Source organism: Arachis hypogaea, chromosome 8, assembly GCF_003086295.3.
Source record: "Arachis hypogaea cultivar Tifrunner chromosome 8, arahy.Tifrunner.gnm2.J5K5, whole genome shotgun sequence".
Classification (NCBI taxonomy): domain Eukaryota; kingdom Viridiplantae; phylum Streptophyta; class Magnoliopsida; order Fabales; family Fabaceae; genus Arachis; species Arachis hypogaea.
The window spans coordinates 13,242,617-13,261,688 of NC_092043.1; the positions used below are offsets into that span (position 1 = coordinate 13,242,617).

Genomic DNA, 19,072 nt, shown 5'->3' on the forward strand with positions numbered 1-19,072 from the left:
GTAAAAATTGATATATATTGTCATTTAAAAAAGACTTACATAACCGTATTAAATTTTAAGTGTTAGAACTTTTGTACAATAATTTATAAAACAATCATATAAAAATGCATACTATATGATATCTATAGTTATAGCGGCTATATAAATTTATTAACACTTAAAATATTATTAATATTTGATTTCTAATAGTCTAATTATTAATGGTTAACATATAATGCAAGAGATAAACCATGCAAAGAAGGCTCTCTTTTAGGGGGTTTTTGGTTTAATTTCAATGCAACCAATTGAAAAGGTCAATCATCCATGCCATCCAAGACATTATAGAATATTGTATATAGATAAACTGTGACAAGATAAGACTAAACATGGACGGCAACACCACCAACAAAGCTTTGAGTCACCGACCACCACCGATTCTTCAACTTTTGGGACTCATTAGTTTAATAGCCCCCTCGCACTTGCATTGTTCCTGCACGACCTGCGCAAAACAATTCAAAATTCTGAATTTAACTACCGCACTAAAGAGTTTCAGGTCAAAAAACTGAATATAATGCACCCAATTAAGCTGGCAATCATGTCATATTCGTTCGGTCGTTCCCTTTCGGTAGGACAACTGGACATGCAAGCACAATTCTAGATGAATATACATATGCATGCATTTTCGGAACGTCTCTCTCTTCATAATTATTACTAGTCCTATAATAATAATTTATGCAAGTCAATTTACAGCTTTTAATCTTCTGAAATTGACACAGCAGGAGGTTTTCCATATAACATGGAAATTCATCACAAATTCACAAACTTGTGCACAATGGATCAACTATTATCCTCGCCAAATCACATCATACCTATTCTAACCACCTATTTTACACCTGTACCGAAAAGGAAAAATTCAGGAATTATTTTTTTTTCTTTTTTTTATCTTTAATTTTTTTCCATCTATTATATTACTAATTAATTATTATTAAAAAGATAGGAACAAACCATGCATAATGTTTAAAAGTATAGGATAAAGTATGTTGATAAATTACTAGATTAAAAGAATTGAGTTAATGGTTAAATAATGATTAAAAACAATAAATTCTTATAGCCCCTAATATTTTTCATATATATTGTTCCGAACCTGATCTCCGAGTCTTTTCTCGAAATGGTCACCGAACCCAACAATCTTAAGATTAGACTGTCCTCACAGTCCAAAGACACATCAATAATTTCTAATATTTTGACCCAATATTCGAATTCAAATACCTCCCTTATTTTAGCCAAATAAGATAAGATGATGACGGCCCAAACTGACCCTACAATCTTTAACTAACATTTGAATTCAAATACTTTCCTTATCTTGGACAGATAAGATAAGATCAGATAACCACCACTAGTTATATAAAGGGGAGTCAGAGGCCCCCTCAGGTACGTCATTCATTCTATACATTTTATACCTCTCATATTCATTCTAACTTAAGCGTCGGAGTGTCTTTGCAGGTACCAGCTCTCATTGCTCCAGTCAGATAATTCGGCGATCGCCTCGACTCGCAAGTCCCCGATCCATCTCATAACCCGTACCAGAGACATCTAGTACATTGGAGCCATCTGTCAGCCTGTGGGGCCTGCCAAATTGTAACAGCATGACAGAGAATCTCGAGGAGCAATCCTCAAGTCATCACCACGACTCAAACCCGTGAAGCCCAACACCCGAACTACCGGATAACATTCCTCCCACCCACGGGAGGATAACAGGCACCGTGCACTGCCAACCGACTCCAGTCCGACAGCAACCAAATGAGGACAATCAGTCATCCATTGAAGTCCGAGCACCCGACGTCCTAGGAGTGAAAACAATCCAGATAATCCAAGAGCTATGCCTTAAAGTGTAAAACCTCAAGGGTCGAATTACTTCCAAGGAACGATTCCATCCCGAACACGCAAGCCAAGCAAACTCCAGAACCGATCGTGTCGAGAGGCTAGACACGAACAGTAACCGAAAGAACAACATGGGAAACAACGTGATCGAAGTGAATCCGGAGCCTCGACGCAACGAGAATGACAGAAGGCACCGTCGAGAGGCAAAGCGAACAAGAAGCGAGCATGTGATAATGGGAGCTACCCTATTCTCCGTGAAAATCCTAAAGGCCAAACTCACTAAAGGTTTTGACAAACCCACCAACATGAAGTATGACAACACCAAGGATTTCCAGAACACCTAATGGCCTTCGAGGCCAATATGAACCTGGAAGGAGCCGCCGATGCGATCCGATGCAGGGCCCTTCTGGTAACTTTAGCCGGCCCTGCGATCAAATGGTTCAACGGCCTCCCGAACAGTTCCATAGCCAGCTTCGACGACGTCTCCAGAAAGTTTATGGCCTAGTTCACCACCAAGATCACCAAAGCAAAGCACTCGATCAGCCTACTAAGAATTACCCAAAGACAAGACGAATATATGAGGAAATACCTTGACATGTTCAACGATGAGTGCCTAACGGTCGACAGACTCATAGACTAGAGCCAGTATCTGTTTGACCAATGGACTCATGAATGAAGAGTTCCGAAAACACCTCACCACCAAGTCAGTCTAGACCATGCACAAAATATAAAGCACCGCGAGAAAACACATAAACGAGGAAGAGGTAAGCCAAGTCGTGGCCACCAACAAACGGCAGCACGGTACCTTGTAGTAACCCACTACTAAAAGATACCCCGAAAGAACACCCTAGACCCGGTGCCCTAACCCACCACCCAGGGTAGGAAAATTTATGAACTATACCCCTCTACTTACTCCCATCCCAGTAATCTACCACCAAATAGCAGAGCGAGGCATCCTTCCATAGGCGCGACAACTGAAGGAATGGATAGGCGGCAACAAAAGCCTATACTGCGATTACTACCGAGGATACGGACATAAAACCCAAGATTGCTTCGACCTAAAAGATGCCATCAAACAAGCCATCCGAGATGACAAACTCCTCGAGTTTGCCAAAATCATCCGAAAACCTAGGAGTACTGAAAGGGAAAGATCATTAGAACACGAAGGACGCAACCCAAAGACGATACGACAGGCACCCCAAGAAAGTTCGGAAACCAACCCCACCATAATGGTAAAAGTCATCACCGGAAAGGACGCGCCAAAAAAGTCAAAATCAACACTAAAAAAGATCTCAAAGTCCTAGCCATAAGAAACCAAGCACCAATCTCCTCGGTTCCAGCGGTGATCATATTTTTCCCGATGACTGCAAACATGGCACCTCGGCGGAAGACGCCCCATTTGTCATCTCGACAAAGGTCGGAACCGGACTTGTGAAAAGAATACTGGTTGACACCGGAGCTGATTCCAACATCCTCTTTAAAGGAGCCTTCGACAAGATGAGTCTTCGAAACGAAAATCTGCAAACCCACCACAACTGGGTGGCCGGACTCAGAGACAACTTCCTCAAACTGGACGGTTCCATACTGTTACCACTAACCATCGGAACTGGATGCTAGAGGAAGATCATTCTCTCTGAGTTCGTGGTCCTCAAGGACTCCACCGCCTATAACATCATCATTAGAGGAAAGACGATCAACGACCTATCCACTGTCATCTTCACCAAGTTCCTAATCATGAAATTTCAGGTTGATAACGGCACCATCGGAGCGATACACGGGTAACGGAAAGTCACAGTAGAGTGAGACAACACCAGCTTGGCCCTCCGTAATAGATCTTGAGACGCGACAGGCATCTTCCTCGCCGACCTCGATGCACGCCAAGACCCCAGTTCGTGTAGAACCGTGGGAAAAAATAATGAAGAAGCAGAGCGCGACCTCGCAGACGGAGTCAGGAGCATAGCACACCTACGGGAGCTAGTCTTAAAATAGTGAATAAGCCTAAGGTACAGTCGTAGCACGGTACGACGAGACTTTGAAACAGGGGATCTTGTCTTACGACAAAACGACATCGATCCCCCCCACTCCCGGACAAGGGAAGCTCACGCCCAACTGGGAGGGTCCCTATCAAATCAAGAAAATAATCGGAAAAGGAGCCTACAGGCTCAAAAGACTAAACGAGATTGAGCTACCAAGATCCTGGAATACCACCAACTTACGGCACTACTATACGTAGAAATATCCTTCCAAAGAAAACAAGATCAAGGTCATTTAAAACTATCTCTTTACCCTTTATTTTTTGCCTTGTTCACTTTCATTTATTGTTTAAGTTGTTTAATCGTATATTTTATTACCAAGCACACTTTTCTACCCACATCGGGAGGTTTTAACGAGTCCCAAACCTCAAATGAAAATTATTTTTTCAAAAGCATTGTACCATCTGACGGCACGAACTAAACGCAGCTACTCCTGGGGATCGATCACCCTAAGTCCAACAAAACGGATATCCAAATAATTAAACGGCTACTTTGAGAATCGATCACCCACTCCAAATAACAAAATGGATATCCAAATAACAAAACAGATATCCAAATAACAAAATGGATTCCCAAATAAGTAAACGGCTACCCAGGGATCAATCACCCCAAGACCAATAAAACGAATATCCAAATAAATAAATGGCTATCCGGGGATCGATCACCCCGAGACCAACAAAACGAATATCGAAATAAGTAAACGACTACCAAGGATCGATCACCCTGGGGCCAACAAAATGAATATCTAAATAACAAAACAGATATCCAAATAAGTAAACGGCTATCCGGAAATCGGTCACCCCAAGGCCAACAGAATGGATATCCAAATAACAAAACGGATATCCAAATAACAAAAATGGCAGCCTAGGGATCGATCACCCCAAGCCAACAGATTGGATATCCAAATAACAAAAAACGGTGACCCGGAGATCGATCACTCGCGTAGCCAACAAAGCGGATAACCAAATAAATTAAACAGTTACCCTTAGAAACCGATCACCTCCGAAGCCAACAAAACGGATATCCAAATAAGCTAAATAAGCAAAGTATTGAAATTGGCCTACCAAAAGGCCTAAAATAAGTTCACAATAACGGCTCAAAAAGGCCACATAAAATAAGCAGGTCTTCCAACTCACGGAAAGCCAAACTCACCAACATCCAGCCAATCAGCGCAAGATGACGTCACGCCATTTTCAGGCCCCTCACAGCATCCCGAAAATAAAAAATCAAACTCGTAAAAAAAAGCGGCGTTAAGATCTAAGCTAATGACTTTCCAACTCGCGAAAAGCGGAACTCACCAACATCCCGTCAATTGGCGTAGGATGACGTCACGTCCTTTCTAGACCCCTCACAGTCTCCCAAACTACAGAGAACTGGACTCCCCAACAACTCAGCATTGAGACCAAACAAGCATGCTCTCATGCTTCGGGGGCAATTGTTCCGAACCCAATCTCCGGGTTCTTCTTCGTAACGGTCATCGAATCCGACAATCCCAAGGTTGGGCCGTTGACGATTGGATTCTTGACGGTTTAGAATTTCTCAAATAAAATCTCGTCGAAGTATAGTTTCTAAACCAAGCAATAATCCTTTCATACAAAAAGTTGTTTGTCACTAAAACAAACCCCTAAATTTATAAACCGAAGTATTCAAACCTCGGGTCGTTCTCCCTAGGAATTACAATAAAGTGTCTTGTTATTGGTTAGAAATGTGTTTTGGGGTTTTGGATAAGAAGCATGAAAGTAAATGGCAATGAAAATAAACTAACAACTATAAAAGGCTCTTGGCAAGGTATGAAAATTAGAAGTCCTATCCTAGTTGTCCTTCTCAATTGTGATGAGAATTGTTCATTGCTACCACTTAGTTAACCCTTGCTAAATAAAGGAAAGTCAAGTGGATGAATTGACTTGAGCCACAAGTCCTAGCCAACTCCCAAGGAAAGACTAGCTTTAGTGCACTCCAAACCAATTAGCAATCTCTCCAATTATCAATCAACAAAGGAATTAGATAACTCAAGAGTCACTAATTACTCTACCTAGGCCAAGAGGAACAAAATCTATACTATATCTAGAAGAGGCATTTCAACAAACACATAAAAGGCAATAAAAGTAAACATTATTAAATGCAAGAATTAAAAAGAGATCTAACTACAAAGGCAAGAGATCAACAATAGAAAAGTAAAGAAGAACAATTATTATGAATTACCTCTTATTGAATTGAAAGAAAATGTAGAAGGAACGATACTAGATCTACAACAAAATACAAGAACAACATAAAGGAAATTACAACAAAAGAATAGAAGAAGATGAATGTAGCAACAAAGAGTTGAGAGATAGAAGTAGAAGAAGGTGAAGATTAAAACCTAGATCTAAGAACTAATCCTAATCCTAATCCTAATTTTAGAGAGAAGTGAGAGCTTCTCTCTCTAGAAACTAATTCTAACTACTAAACTAAACTAATGGTAACTAACATGTCCATCCCTCTTCAATCCTTGGCTTAAATAGGATCAGAAATGAGTTGGATTGGGCCCACAAGGCTTGTAAATTTGCTAGCCACGAGTTTGCATGAAGTGAACCATGTGCACCAATGGCGCGTGCGCGTATTATGTGCGTGCGCGCCACCATACGTGTAGCAACTATGGCAAATCTTATATCGTTTCGAAGCCCCGGATGTTAGCTTTCCAACCCAACTGGAACTGCATTATTTGGACCTCTGTAGCTCAAGTTATGGTCGTTTAAGTGCGAAGAGGTCGGCTTGACAGCTTTCCGGTTCTTTCATTTCTTCATGAGTTCTCCAACTTTTCATGCTTTCTTTCTTCATTCCCTTGATCCAATCTTTGCCTCCTAAACCTTAAATCACTTAACAAACATATCAAGGCATCTAATGGAATCAAGGAGAATTAGATTTAGCTATTTTAAGTCCTAAAAAGCATGTTTTCACTCTTAAGCACAATTAAGGGAGAAGTTATAAAACAATGCTATTTCATTGAATAAATGTGGGTAAAAGGTGATAAAATCCCCTAAAATCAATACAAGATAAACCGTCAAAATGGGGTTTGTCAGCCGTCCTCACGGTCCAAAGACGGATTAATAATTTCCAATATCCTGACCTAACATTCAAATTCAAATACCTCCCTTATCTTAACCAGATAAGATAAGATGATGACGGCCCAAACCTCTTTACAAGTACCACTCCTCATTGCTCCAATCAGTTAATCCGGCGACCACCTCGACTCGCAAGTCATCGATCCATCTCACAACCCGTACCAAAGATAGAGAGACTCAAACTTGTAATCTTTTTTCTTTTATTTGAACTATAGTTTATTAGCCAATATTATTACTTTCTTCATTGAATAAAAATCAATTTTTTTTTTATTTTAGATCTACTTTGCTCCTCTCCATCTTAGTTTACACTTTATTGTCAAAAATTAGCTTCACTCATTTTTTAAATTTTTTTTCGAGACCAAGCAACTTTCATTCCATTTGTTTTTGTCCCCCAAGCTAATGACCCACGTTGCAGAAAATAAGTTTTGGCCTGCGATATCTCACAACTTCCCATGCAGTAATCTATCCAAAATTACCGCACCTAAGTTTAAGCCATTTTTTTTAGCGACAATGATAAACTTCAAGCATAGATTCTCCAAAATTGTAAGAAATTATATTTATATAAAAAATATTATTTATACATTAAAATTAATTATTAAAATCAGCCACCAATATATTTGTATATAAATATATATGTGATTTAATTTATTTTCATAATATATTTATATTTTAACATATATTTTATACTAATAGCTAATTTTAGTGGTAGACTTTAGTATAAATGTAACATAACTCTATTTATATATAAGATATATATTTTAAAAAAAATAAAAAATATTGTGTAATGTAATAATTATATATATATATTTATTATGTAATAAATTTAATTTTAATTATTTAATTTATTATTTTTTTATTTAATTAATTTAATATTATATTCTCAAATTTTATATTTTTAAATTAGTTTTTGTATAATTATCTCTATATTTATTTTTAAAAATTTTATTTATGTTTTAATATTAATAAATTTAACATTTATATTATTATATAAAATATTAATAATGACTTATATAGTTATATTTTGTTAGAACTTCATTAAGAACACAATAAAGAATTTAAATAATGTAAATAATAGGCTACATATTTAGCTCAAATACATATAAAAAATAAAAAACACTCCACAAATTACCTAAATAAAAAAACTTACTCAATTATTCCAAAAAAATAACAATCTCAAACTTTAATTTATCAAAGTATTTCACTTCAATATCCTCTCCTCTCCCAGCCGGCTGCCACCCCCACCTTCATCGATAATCATCTCACTTCACCGTCGCTGCTTGGCTTGCCACACGCCACCACCGGCGTCGCTCACCCATAGTGAAAATAATCATTCACTTAAGGATAAAAAAATAATCCGCATACCTAATAAATTGAACATCCAATATATTTTAATTATATATAACTAAACTCAATCCAATCAAAATAATAATCAACATAACAACTAAAATAACCATCCGCATACCTACTAAAATGACCATCCTAAAACAGTGACGCCGTCTGAGGGGTTCTGGCCGAACCAGCAATGAACGAAGAAGCCTGGCCACAAGATTGGTGAGAGCTCGACGACGGATGGGGTGTGTGGCATAGCAGCACCGGGGCTGACGAGTTTATCAGCGAGGAGTACGACTGTATGGAAAGAGAAAGACGACGGTGGTTGAAAACGACCCCGAGGACGCAGGAGAGACGAGCCTGGCACAACGAACGCGCGATGGGGAGGACTTGCAGTCCACGATGATGGATGTTGGGAGAGTGGCGAAAACAGCGACATCAACGTTGGGCTAAGCATCGAAGGGCGAGGCGCGTCGAGCTGACTGGCGGAGGTGGAGGTGGTGTCGGCTGAAGGCTGCGGCGGCGTCGGTATGACCAGCGGGGAGTGCAGCGGCTCGAGGTGAGGATCAGAGAAGATGACAGTGAGTTTTAAATGTGTATTGGAGGTTATGATGAGATTAGGAATAACCGTATGTAGTATGAATGCGTTTAAATGTTAATCCTAATTTTTAAAATTTTAAATTAAATAATTAATTAATGATCTAATTTTAATTTTAATTTTACCGTTTTTCTTAATTCATTGTTTACATGGTTTAGAGTTAGGATTATTTCTCCATAATTTTTTATTTTGGTAATCAAATTGTGTACTTTAAATGTTCTTTTTCATTAAAAATATTCATTTTTCTTCTAAATTTATTTGATAAAAGAAAAAATTTTATAAAGATATTTTATATCTTATATTCTATAAGACTATTGTGTCTTTCACATAATTAATTAATAGTTTATAATTTGCTTTCAAATTTTTTAAAATTTTAAAAAAATTAATTTTAATTGATAAGATATATGATAATTTTTTAATTAAACACACTATAAATTATTGATATTTTATAATTTTAGAATAAACTATTGATATTATTATATTTTTTTAATATAGCTATCATGTTAAAAATAAAATTATAAAAAAGAATTTACACATTTTTTAAATATATATATATTAATAAACCTTTTAAAAAACTAACACAATATACATTATGTTTAAATTATTTTTAAGTTTAAATTATTTTTGTAGAGTCAAAAAATATAATAAAAAATTAATTAAAATATTTGTTTGAAATTTGACCCATTTATATAAAATTTATGAATCCGTCCTTGTTAGTAGCTAGATATTATATTTTACTTGCGCTTCAACACATGTATTGGAGTTTTCTTTCAACCTTATAGAAGTATTTTTAAATTTGTGTTATTAAAGAAATAATGATAAATTTATTAATTTATAGCTAGGATCCATATTATAATTGTAAAAATTAGACTGAATTAGTTGGTTTGATCGAAAAATCAGCAAATTGGACTTTTAATTGATATGGTTCAGTATTTGAACTGCTTAAAAAATAAAATCAGTCAAAATTAGTAAAGGTCATTTAAAATCAATGAAAATAGATAAAAAATTGGTTCAACTGAACCATTTAAAAAAAAAAATTAAAATTGTTGAAGATATATAATTTGAACCTAAATCTTTTTTGTACCTACATATACTCTTCTTGTCACTAAACTATGTTATTCCTTATTATGTTATATGCTAATTATTAATTATATAATAAAAACGTATAATAATTTTTTAGATATTAGTTTAATTTTATACTAATTTATATTTAAATTAATTATATTTTTTATTATTCATAATTATTAATATAAATATAATTAAATATGTATAAATAAAAATATTAAATATTTTTATTAATTATAATATAATTATTTTTTTATGATTATATAATATTTATTAATATTATTTTTTAATAAATACATATAGTATATAACAATATAATAAATATAAACTAATTAATTAGTTATTAAAATAAAAATTATTTATTTTAATACAAAAATAAAATTAAAAAAATTTTGTTATGAAAAAATACTATAATTTTATATACTTATTTAATAATAACTAGATTATAATTTGTTAAAACTTATGGTTTTTAAAATATATTTTTTTAAATTTTAATTTTAAATTTTAGACTATTTTATATTTTTTATTTACATAAAACCGGTTCAATTAATAATTTATCAGTTAAATCAATAAAATAATAAACTAATAATTTGATCGGTTCGATTACCGATTCAGTTAGGCCAACTATAATCCATACGAAACCTGGTAATTTAATGTGAAAATTTCATAAGGATTAATATATTCGAATAACAGCAACATAATAGCCATCTTAATTTGATAAGAAAAATGGTACATAACTAGTAAATATTATTATTTTTTTATTAGTAATAATTTGTATTCATATTTATAAACATTTTGTATACAAAAAATACATAATTTATACTAATATTTACAAGAGTTTTACACACATAAACTAATACGGTTTGTAACCATAAATTAATAAAATTTACACTAATAATTTTCAGAATTTATATACATAAATTAATAAAATGATAATTTTGTATTTATGCTCTTCAAATAATGACAAAAAAAAACTAAAAATGACTAACCCTAAAAAATTTCTCTTAGATTACAAAAAGAAAAAGTTAAAATGGACAATCAGATTAACATAAAGGTGATCAACTTTGGCTGCGTTGTTACTAACAAGAAGCTGCGTTCAACCGCTACATATCCGATTAAAAGCAATTTAGTGCTGATTTTATGAATCCGCGTTGCCAGATTCACGGTGGGGTTCAATAATTTACTTATTGGCTACTTTATCTGCGTTTTGGTTGATTGATCTTAAGTAGTAGTGTGTTCCTTCTCTTTAGGCCGAATAGTAGTTGAGCACCTCATCAGTATCACGCGGCAGAATCAATAATCTTCTTGAACAACAAGAAGAGAATTAATTAAAACCCTAACCATTCCCTTTAACTTCCTCTAAAGACTTTATTTACCTGTCATTGTTTCAATGTTCATTGACACCTGCCTAACCTGGTCCTCCAGTGCTCACATTCTAACCACCCCAAAACAGCTTTTTACCTGCTAATGTTTCTGGTTTATGTTTGTGACAAACATATATAACTAGCTAGTTACGAATAATAATTAAGCATAATACGTATAAGATTAATTACCTGATTTTCGTGAGATTTGATCTAATTCAATTCAAGTTCCTTGTATTTTTTTAGTTAAGAAAAATGTTAGAAGACTAGTAAAATTTATTGATTTTAGTCAGCAATCAGTTAGTAATATTTAAAAGTGTACACTAAAATATATTATTTAATTATTAAACTAAAAAATTAAGTTGATAATTAAAAATACTAACAAAAAACAATAAATTTTATTAACTCTAAAACTTAGAATGAAAAAAAAAACCCATAAATTCGGCCAAAAGTTAGAAGTGGAAAATGTAATTCGCCCTTAATATACACATAACAAAAGATGATACTACCTAAACATACTATGTTTAACATTATAACCTTTAGAAGAAAAAAAATAAAGAATTCCTCTAAGGAGTCAATGGAGTATTGGAGTATTTGTATAATGTATATAATGGATTATTTATTTGTTTTAATATAAGTTAAAAAATAAACATTTAGAATAAACTACTACTAATTTTTTAAACACAATACATACATACTATCTAAAATAACCATGAGTACCAGGAATAATATATCCTACTGAATCGTATCCCTATTATACATCCTATCTCAAAAATAAAATAAAAATAGATCCAACAGAGGATATATATGATGTTCAACCATTATTATTGCATTTCCAAACCGTACCGTACATGTATATATAAATACCCCTATGTATTTGATGTTGAATTTGCTCGGACACCGGAACATACATCAAATTCCAACTTGACTAAGAGTAGAATTCAGCAAACACTAAAATTACCATATATAATGCGTCGTGGTTGTGGTTTAAATTTAAACCTCCTCCTCCTCCTCCTCCTATGGTACAACCCAAACACTTTGGAAGCCACGGCCACAGCCACGCCTTTCAGCCAAATGCTAGCATTGGTTCAACAAGAACCCGTGGTTCTCAAGTACCACAAGGGTCCCCTCTTAAAGGGTAACCTCACTCTCAACCTCCTTTGGTACGGTAACTTCACCCTCACACAACGCTCTATTATTCTCAACTTCATTCAATCCCTAACCGTCTCCTCCACCCATCGCGGCCGCACTCAATCACCCTCCGTTGCCTCATGGTGGCAAACCACTGCTACCTACACAGGACGCCCATGCACCCTCACCGTAGGGAATCAAATCCTCGATCACACTTACTCCCTCGGCAAATCCCTCAAAGCCAGCCAGCTCATAGCCCTTGCTTCAACGAAAACAGAAATAACCGCTCACGGTTATAACAGAATCCACGTGGTCCTAACTGCTGCTGACGTGGCAGTTGAGGATTTCTGCATGAACCAGTGCGGGACTCATGGATCCTTACGCGCCGGGAAAAAGCGCGTGGTTTACTCTTGGGTGGGCAACCCGGAGAGTCAATGTCCAGGGGAGTGCGCGTGGCCATTTCACCAGCCTCTATACGGACCTCAGACTCCGCCGCTGGTTCCGCCGAACGGGGATGTAGGAATGGACGGAATGGTGATAAGCCTCGCGACGGTGTTGGCTGGGGCGGTGACAAATCCGTACGGAAATGGTTACTACCAAGGAACGGCGATGGCGCCGCTGGAGGCGGTGTCAGCGTGTACAGGAATGTTCGGGAAGGGAGCCTATCCTGGTTACGCCGGTGAAGTTCCGGTAGACAAAAGGACGGGGACTAGCTATAACGCCGTTGGGATGCGGGGGCGGAGGTTTTTGTTGCCGGCGATGTGGGACCCTCTTACTTCCAGCTGCAAGACGCTCGTGTGAATTGTGATGGTTTTCTATGTCACCATGGTTAAATTCTTTAATGCTACGATCTGGGTGTTCAAATGAGACAAAAAAAATGACCTTTTCTTATTTTTTATTTTAAAATTAGAGTATTACTATTTACACGGAGTTTCAATTTTTATGCAGGCAGAATTTGGAAATACTTGGAAAACGGAGAGAGTGTGTGTGTGTGTTTTTTTTGGGACACTATGAAACCTAGGTACATGATAAAGAGTATATGTAGTAACCTCTTAATTCGTGCATTTGTCTGAGTTATTCTTACTTGTAACAACAATCTTTAGAGTGAACAATGAAATTTGTTACCACCTACTATTCTTATGTTTTCTGGTGTTACTGTATAGAAAATACATTTGGTGTAGATAAAGTAGCTCGAATATTTTCACCCATAAAATCGCTATTAGCTAAGGTATGCTACTGCCCTTTATTTTCTTTTGTCATAATCGTTGCAGTAGGACTCAAACTCCATCCTTTGAGCTTTTTAATATGGTTTCTTTAAAAGAAATTAGATGATCATTAAACTGAGGCCTTAGTCACCTACTGATCTTTATTTAATTGCGCCTAACATGTGAGTTGTAAGGGTAAAAAATCCAACAGGCTATGGGTGGTGTGACGACGAAAAGGATGAGAATCATGAATATCATAGGGCTGTCAGAATCGTCTCTAGTAGCAAGGAAGAACACAGCTCCAACAGAGGCAGCAATGGAAGAAACTGAATCATGGTGAAAAAGAAACCAGTGAAGGAACAGATACCAGAGAATCAAAAACTCAGAAGATGGTCCTAGGAATCTACTTTGGGCTAATGGGCTATGAATAAGCGTATTGTTTTTATGATAATATGAATAAGAATTTTATTGGCCTGCCAAATGATGCATCTCATTACACTAGTTGGCCCAATAACTAAATTTGGGTAGGAAAAAAAATCTAGAAGTCCATATATAAATATAACAGGCTTTAAATCATGATCAGTTGATCACTATCATTACCACTCCTTAAAATGCTTTGAAATTCTAATATGGAAAAAAAATGCTTTGAAATTCTTGTACTTGGTGCTTCTACATTATGTGACTTGGTTAAAACAGTGTTTTATAAATTCCTCTTATTAGTTATTATTACCGAATTGAAATCCTCTTATTTTGTAAATTAAACAAGGAATTCAATGTTGTCCTATTTGGCCATTGTTTTATCTTCATTTACAACTGAATTAACTCGTTGATAAGTATCAAAACACCAATCACTTATGTAGAATTTATTTATAGGTATTGAGATTGAGATCGGAGGAATGAGATTTAATATCATATTTAGTGAACAAAGATTGAAATTAAAATTTTAGTTTTGAAATATAAAATTTTAGTCATTTCAATACTTTTAAAAAATAAAAATACAAAAAATTAAAATTTTTAGAAACGAATATTAAAACTTAATAATATTTATCTTCTAAATTACCCTCATCCAATTTTTTAAATTCTAAAATTAACCACATCTTCCCTTTTTCTTTCAAACCATGCCTCAATCTCATGCAACTTCCATCTCCCCGCCACCTCTAACACCGCCGACGTGGTTAGATGATGACATTGACGATGCGTCTGTTCTCAGATTGTATGTTCTAGCTGCATTCAAGGAGTTCCTAATAGCAGTCACCACTCCACATGACACGAATTCTGTGGGACAAATTGAGAATTGTTATATGCCAATTGGTTCAATTACAAGAGTAATAACTAAGAGAATAAAGGAAGGTTTTTCAAATATGGCTAAATCATTTGCTCATAAGATGCATCAAGAATTGGGTAAGACAATGATTAATGATTATTGAAAATCAAATGTTTTACTATTTACAAGATGCATTGAAGACTCCCGTTAGTTAAGATGAATTAAATAGACATCACTTTGTTAGTATTTATTTTATGTTTATTTTATTTTAGTTTGTTTTGTTTGTTTTAGGCCCAGTTATGACTTGACCCATTTTTATTTCAGTAAAATTATAAGTTAGAGTTTTAAACTTAAGAGGTATAAAAACTCTCTAAAATCTGGTAAACACTTTTTTTCTTAATTTTGATTAATAAAACTTTTTTTTAGTTTTTTTGAAAAATTTGAGTGTGAACAAGAGATGTAGAATGATTTCCTTAACTGTTGCATCAGGAAATCAAATTGAGGTAGAGAAATCAATTTTTTTAATTTTCTATCTTATTCTGAGTTACATTCCATATCATTTGATATCAGATTTCAGGTATTAGATTAATCTTTATTAATCTATATTTGTTCTTTTTTAACCTAATTAAAAAAAACCCACGTCATTCCTTGCGTCGTCCATTATTCATCTTCGTGCCTTTATTCATCTCTTTTTGTTCCTTCTTGTTATTGTCTCTTTTATTGTTTATTGTTTTCTTACTGTTCGTGGTTTCCTTTTATTTCTCCATTGCATTAGGTTTCTTTTTTTTTCATAGCATTAGGTTTATTTTTTAAAAAAAATCTACAAAAGCAATTGTTACCATTACTTTCTCATTCAGCTCTTTGTACAAGTTAAATTAGAACACTTAATGTCAGAAGACAAAACAAAAAATAGCAAGACAAAAAAAAGCGTTTAGTGTACAAAAAAAAGAGTCGTGCTATCGTAAAATAATTAACTAATAAATTAATTATTATTTAAAAAAATTAGAAAATTAAATTTTATAGTTTCATGAAGTAGAAATAGTTAAAATATGAATTTTAATATTAATTTTAAAGATTTTGACCTAAAAACGGATCAACAGGTCGAACCGGTCAAACTGGCTCAATGCCCAGCCTATTCACTTTCTTATAAGTGGCTTCAGCCACTTTTCTCTCAAGCAAAAGAAAATTCACGCAAAGAAGGGAGAAAATCAACGTCGAAAATCCACCGAAATTCAATCGCCCGTAACTTTCAATCCGGAGTTCCGATTGACGAAACGTCAGCGGTCACACGTTCGGCTCAGAATTCTCTACAAAATTCATAGATCAATTTGGTAAGAATATAGGAATTTCTTACTTAGTCACTCTTTCCTAATTTTAAAATTTAAGGTTTTGATTTTGAGAGATTATGTGGTTTTGATGTTATAGGGTCGAATTAGTTCGTGGATAGTGTTGGGCTTTGTCCATTTCATCCATGGATAAGGTAAAGAACTGTTGAACCCTTGTGAATTGGTGATTTAGTGAGCTCAATGTTTGTTATAGTGATATTGTGTGAGTTAGATTGTGTTCTTATTGATTTGGAATTCAATTGGGCAGTTTGGAACGAAATCCGCGTGATTAAGCTTGAGGAATTGACGTTTGGAAGGTTGGAGCTTGTGAAAGGATAGGTTTTTGAGTTTTTCCGGGATTAGGGAGAAATCGGCCAAGGTATGATTTTGGTTTTTCGAAGTTAATATTTAATGTCACATGAAAATTTAGACTAGAAGACCTTAAGATAGGAATGAACTAAATGAATTACGATGAATTGTATAGATGGTATATGATGTGTGATTCGATTTTTGTATTAATTTGCTATTAGAGTTGGTTGTTTTGGAAAAAGATTTAATATTGGAATTGGCTTGATTTTAAAATAATTTGATACTAGAAATGATTTGAATGACTGAGACGTGTTTGGTTTGGTGGTTAGGACCCTTGAGGGGTGACAAAAGTATGAGTTTTAGAGGAGTTGCTGCCAAAGTTTTTATGAAAATTGGAGATTTCATTTGAAGTGGTTATTTATAAAAATTTGAATTTTTAAGGATTTTATAATTTGATTTTGAGCTATTAAGAAAATGATTACATTTTGAGTTTGTTTTATTTAGAAAAGAATGAATGGTGTTTTGAATTTGAATTCTTGATGAACAGAATGGGAGGAATGCTGATGATTGAATGAGCATGAAGAATGATGAGATTATAATTTTGAAGTATGATTTTGAATGAAATCGAATGATAATGAGAATGGATTTGAAAAATGAATTTGAATTTGATTGAGATATATGTGATCGGGTAAGAGGCAGTGCCGTTGTCCACTTGCTCTGGGTAAAGGTTCAAGAAAGTGATGATGATGGTTAGACGGTCTGAGAAGAAGGAGGTTGGTTATGAAAATGAGGAATGATAATAGTTGATTTAATTATGATTTCTGAATGAATTATATTAATATTGATTTTATTTATGTTTGAGATGTTCCACCAGATTTTAAAAAAATTATTTTGTGGGAGTCGTGGTTATTTACCGCCCACCAGATTGGATATGGAATTATTTTTGTGGGGATTGTGGTTACTTACTGCCCACATGTGTGCTGTTTTCCAATTGAAAATGTCTGTAGGGATCAAGGTGGTTTACCACCCGCAGATGGTGGGGATCGAGGTGGTTTACCGCTTACCAGGTGAGGATCGTGGTATTGTACCACTCACCAGTTTTCAAGAGGACGATGTCCGAGTTAGCTACCAGACATGTCGGGTCGGCTATATAACTAGCAAATGAGACTCATCAGCCATAGGGTAGGCATACATTATATGCATATATTTATTTTGTTTGATTGTGTGTTAATTGGGCTTGACTATGTGATTTTTATGCTTATTTGCTATATTTGCTACCTGTTGCATCTGTATCCTACTTGTGTTTGTTTTGTCTGTATTGCTTGTCTGTGCACCGATGTTTTGGAGGAATGGAGGAAACGAAAATGAAGGACTAGATCACAATTAGATTGGAGAAGACAGAGAGTGAATTGTAGGGTTAGAGTTTAATGAAACAGAAAGTGAATTGTAGAATTAGAGTTAGATTGATACTTGGATACTTTAGAGAGTTTTACCAAATTTATGGTTTGGTTTACCCCTTTAAGTTTATGTCTGAGTGACAGAGTTCTAGGATTGCCTTTATCTTTTCCGGAACCTTTTATATCAACTATGTGGGCACCTTTATCATGCTAAGAACCTCCGGTTCTCATTCTATACATATTGTTGCTTTTTAGATGCAGGTTAGGAGGTATCTCATTAAACATTCTAGAGACTCTGTGGAAGCAAAAAACTATGGAGACTTAGGGTTGTATTTTATTTATGTTTATATATGTATATAGATTCTCCATCTTGTATTTTATGCTTGTCCTTTTAGAGGTTGATTTGGAGAAACAGGTTAGTTTTACGAGCCTGTGATATTTTGGGTTATATATATATATATATATATATATATATATATATATATATATATATATATATATATATATATATATATATATACTTTGGCCGCCCTTTGCTTTGCAGGTCGAGTTCAGAGCTTGATATTTGTATTTTGGAATTATAATTTATGTTTATGGTCTTTTAGCCTTCTTTCGATCTTACTTATCTGTCTACGCTTATCTTTCGTGAGCAACGCGATTTTTGTTTCGATTTTGCTTAACTTTCATTTTTCAAGACTCCTAGTTATAACTTTTTTCAAATATATCTTTGTACATATTTTTTTTAGAGGTCGTAACGCCTCACCACCCCCTGATTTACGTCCTCGGCATAAAATTTTGTGGGGTAGAGTGTTACAGATATTTCTATGGATTTTGTTCTTGGTTTGTCTTAAACTAGGAAAGGTAGAGATAGCATTTTTTTGTGGTAGACATGTTTACTAAAATAGCTCATTTTGTTACATGTCGTAAAACTGATGATACAATAAATATTGCTGATCTGTTCTTTAGAGATGTTGTGCACTTGCATGGTATTTTTCAAACTATGAGTAAAATATCGTTTTTGTCCCTAACGTTTGGGATAAGTCCCAAAATTATCTCTAACGTTTCAATCGTCCTATTTAAGTTCCTAACGTTTC

At 34.6% G+C, this 19,072-nt stretch overlaps 1 protein-coding gene across 1 annotated transcript; it reads left to right on the forward strand.

Annotated features, from left to right (window-relative positions):
* Positions 1-12,244: 12,244 nt before the first annotated feature.
* Positions 12,245-13,609, forward strand: LOC112706189 (protein EXORDIUM-like 2). The gene has a single exon (XM_072200085.1). It carries the CDS (start codon positions 12,317-12,319, stop codon positions 13,277-13,279), a length of 963 nt encoding a protein of 320 aa, XP_072056186.1. The 5' UTR covers positions 12,245-12,316; the 3' UTR covers positions 13,280-13,609.
* Positions 13,610-19,072: the final 5,463 nt, after the last annotated feature.